Source organism: Vollenhovia emeryi, unplaced genomic scaffold (assembly GCF_000949405.1).
Source record: "Vollenhovia emeryi isolate VEMERY1.0 unplaced genomic scaffold, V.emery_V1.0 DF939137.1, whole genome shotgun sequence".
In the NCBI taxonomy this organism is placed as follows: domain Eukaryota; kingdom Metazoa; phylum Arthropoda; class Insecta; order Hymenoptera; family Formicidae; genus Vollenhovia; species Vollenhovia emeryi.
Window position 1 is genome coordinate 1,945,059 of NW_011967229.1, and position 2,963 is coordinate 1,948,021.

Here is a 2,963-nt window from a genome sequence, read left to right on the forward strand (position 1 = left end):
GGGTGGAAACTAAAAAGAAATGTTAAAACAACACAATGTGTACTTATTTTTTCATCTGACACAACACGTAAAATGTAAAAATTTTATTTTTAAAATTTATTTCGTCATTAAAAATGTTACTTTTACGCAAAATTTATTTCAAATTATTTTGAGATTTGCATTTATTTGGTGTTAAAATATTAACAGAGTATTAGTGTAATCATTTAACATATTCATATCATGTTAAATTGACACAAAAATTTGTGTGGACCGTTTGGGACACATGACATCTGTTAAATTTAACACAAATTTTTCAACTGTGTACTCCTGTAAAATGTATACTAACAAAGTATAACAACTAAAAACTGTATGGTAAAATTTCACAAAAACTCTCGTAAAATTCTCGGAATTGCCCTGTCCCGCGATTACATCATTTTCAGGAAAAATTTTAAGAAAACATTTTTTCCGTGCAAGAGGAGATAACAATATTATAACTTTCTCCAATTACATTCTTTTATTCCGTAACGTTTTCTTTCCTACCAGGAGCAACTGCGACGAGAAGATCGGCGTGATATTGCGGCAGCATTACCAGAGACCGTATTTTCTTCCCGCCACAGCCGAAAGCAAGAAAACTGATTGGATTTTCATGGGCAGCAATGGCTATGGCGCGCCAATGCACGTAAGTTTCCATGGAAAATTGTGTGAGGCTTATTTTATTAGATGACAGTCGTATAACACCGTTTCACGAAAAACAATATCCGTCGAAATTATTTATCGACATACACAACGTGTCTTGATGAAAGTTTATTAATAATTTTGTATGTTACATTTTTTTACATAAATCTGAAATACGTTTTACATATGTGTACGCACATCAAAATCTCATGTACAGTTGTATATTAATTTAATCTCTTTAGCTTTCTTTACAGTTTTTATTGTAAGTAGTAGAGTAAAGTCCCCTATTATGAGAGAGAGCTAAATTAATAGGCATCATCTATTGGTTCCACCATGAATTTATTGTCCTTGGAGTGAAATCTGTTTAGCGGAAAATTCATTGTTAGGTCGTGTAATCGTTGCGAGAAAGAATTTGCGATTGCATTTGGACGTTGAAAATGTATAATCTCATAACAGAGGCCTCTCCTCTATTTGTAGTTGTATGTAAATATATTTAACGCTTAAATATGCGCTCGTGTGCGTGCTTAAGTGTACAGATGGCAGTCATTAATCGTATATTTCGAGAATACGAAATTTTTCAAGGTGGACGATGTGGACTATCCCTCCTGGCAGGCGCAGATAAAAGGTGAAAAATTGTGGATTTTAGAGCCGCCGAGGGAGTGCCACTACACGTGCAAGAGGCTGGAAGTGATTGTGCATACCGGGGAGATAAGTGAGTGCCATTCGATATATGCCAATAAATAATGATCGAATTAATTGCAAAATTAATTGCTTTCCCCGTTTAGCGCTAAATGTGGCTTTCTGATCGACAGTCGCATTCAATGTTGTCCCGAATTGAGAATTGCTCGGTCACATTTAACGCTAAAATGCGGGACATGCGGATACCCCGTTTATATCCTTGGATTGGGGCAAGAGATTAGTTTCGTTTAACGGCACTTTAGACAAAATTAGTCAATCTCTTTCTCTCTCGAAAATAAAGTAAACGAAAGTTTAAAAGGGATATTGAAGATAATTGCGACCGCGCTTATAAACTTACTTTTGTCACAAGCTGTATTGCGGGTTTCTTTTCTTGCATCATTCTGATGACATTGTGATTTTCAATTACAGTCGTCTTGGATACGAATCGATGGTATCACCAAACGAAAATCATTTCCGATGATATAAGCATTACCATCGGGGCTGAATACGATTGAAGTGAGTAAACCTCGGGAGCTAAATTAATTATATGACAGATTCAGTTTTAACAAGAACAACTGACAGAGAATTTATTGTAAGTATCAGTTCCTATGTGCAAATGTGCCGTTATAATAAGAATAAAATACGCTACGTATTTAATGCATTTCATCATTTCGCAGATCAAGAAAGCAATATTGTGCGTTAACATTGGTTGATTTATTCCACCTTGACATGCTAATTCACCCTTCAATCTCCGTGTGAAATATTTAAGACATAAATGAAATAAATCCTCGCATGTAAAAGTACACATGAAAGCAGGAAATAATAAAATATGAAATATATTACGAAAGGCGCGGAAAGGAGGATCTTCAATATTTTAATGTCGTTATTAAAACACTTGATAGCTTAAGAAAAAGCTGGACAATTTTACTTAAACTCCGGGAGTATGTCGCTTGTGTTAATCGTGTCACCGTTAATTCATCTCCCTCGTTAGATTTGTGAAATATTTCAGTTATTTAAAACGAATCGAGTTTTATTTGAGAAAGTTTTCATTTTCGTTAAGTACATTAGAGATATTTTGAAGATACTGCTTGTTTCGTAAGAGAAAAACCAATCAATTTCTAAAGTTACGCTCTGAAAGCTAAGCGGGCTCTTCATTCAAGCCGGCTCTCTATCGTCTTATTGTGTTTCGTTACTTATACTCGCTGCGTTCAGCTCGAGCGAAACAGAATTCGGCTTGACCGAGGTAACCCTACGCTCGGTTAGCCGCCGCCACGCTCGTTTCCCCGTGACGTATGTCCACGAACGTGGTCGCGTGCTAAGTTTTACGGTTCTCCGTGTACGTGTGTGCGTGTGTTAATCACGCGCTCGCACGAGGAAGGTAAAGAGGAAACGGCCCCCGCGCACGGCACGGGCCCCTCTTGCAGATGGCGAGTAAGCCGGGAGTCACACCTGGCGGCAGGTGAGCCCCTACCGTGGGGGCTGCCTCCATTACGGGCGGGAAGGGGGGATTCGAAGGGGATTCCCTGCCGTTTGACTACCCTGTCGGTGCCCTAAACGTGACTCGGCCTCCGTCGTCTCTCATATATGCGATCATATGTTGGCCACTGCCTGGCGTTGTTAAAGGAAACGAG

General features: G+C 38.4%; 1 protein-coding gene across 3 annotated transcripts in view; it reads left to right on the forward strand.

Moving 5' to 3' along the window:
• Window positions 1-2,397, forward strand: part of LOC105567481 — a 14,023-nt gene extending 11,626 nt beyond the window's left edge. For 2 of the 3 annotated variants that reach the window (XM_012022383.1, XM_012022384.1), the window contains exons 4-6: window positions 523-658; window positions 1,237-1,366; window positions 1,762-2,397. In XM_012022383.1, the coding sequence (XP_011877773.1) occupies window positions 523-658; window positions 1,237-1,366; window positions 1,762-1,847 (352 nt within the window). In that variant the 3' untranslated portion in view covers window positions 1,848-2,397. The remainder of the gene's footprint in view (window positions 1-522; window positions 659-1,236; window positions 1,367-1,761) is intronic. The other variant, XR_001009358.1, reaches the window with a different exon arrangement.
• Window positions 2,398-2,963: the final 566 nt, after the last annotated feature.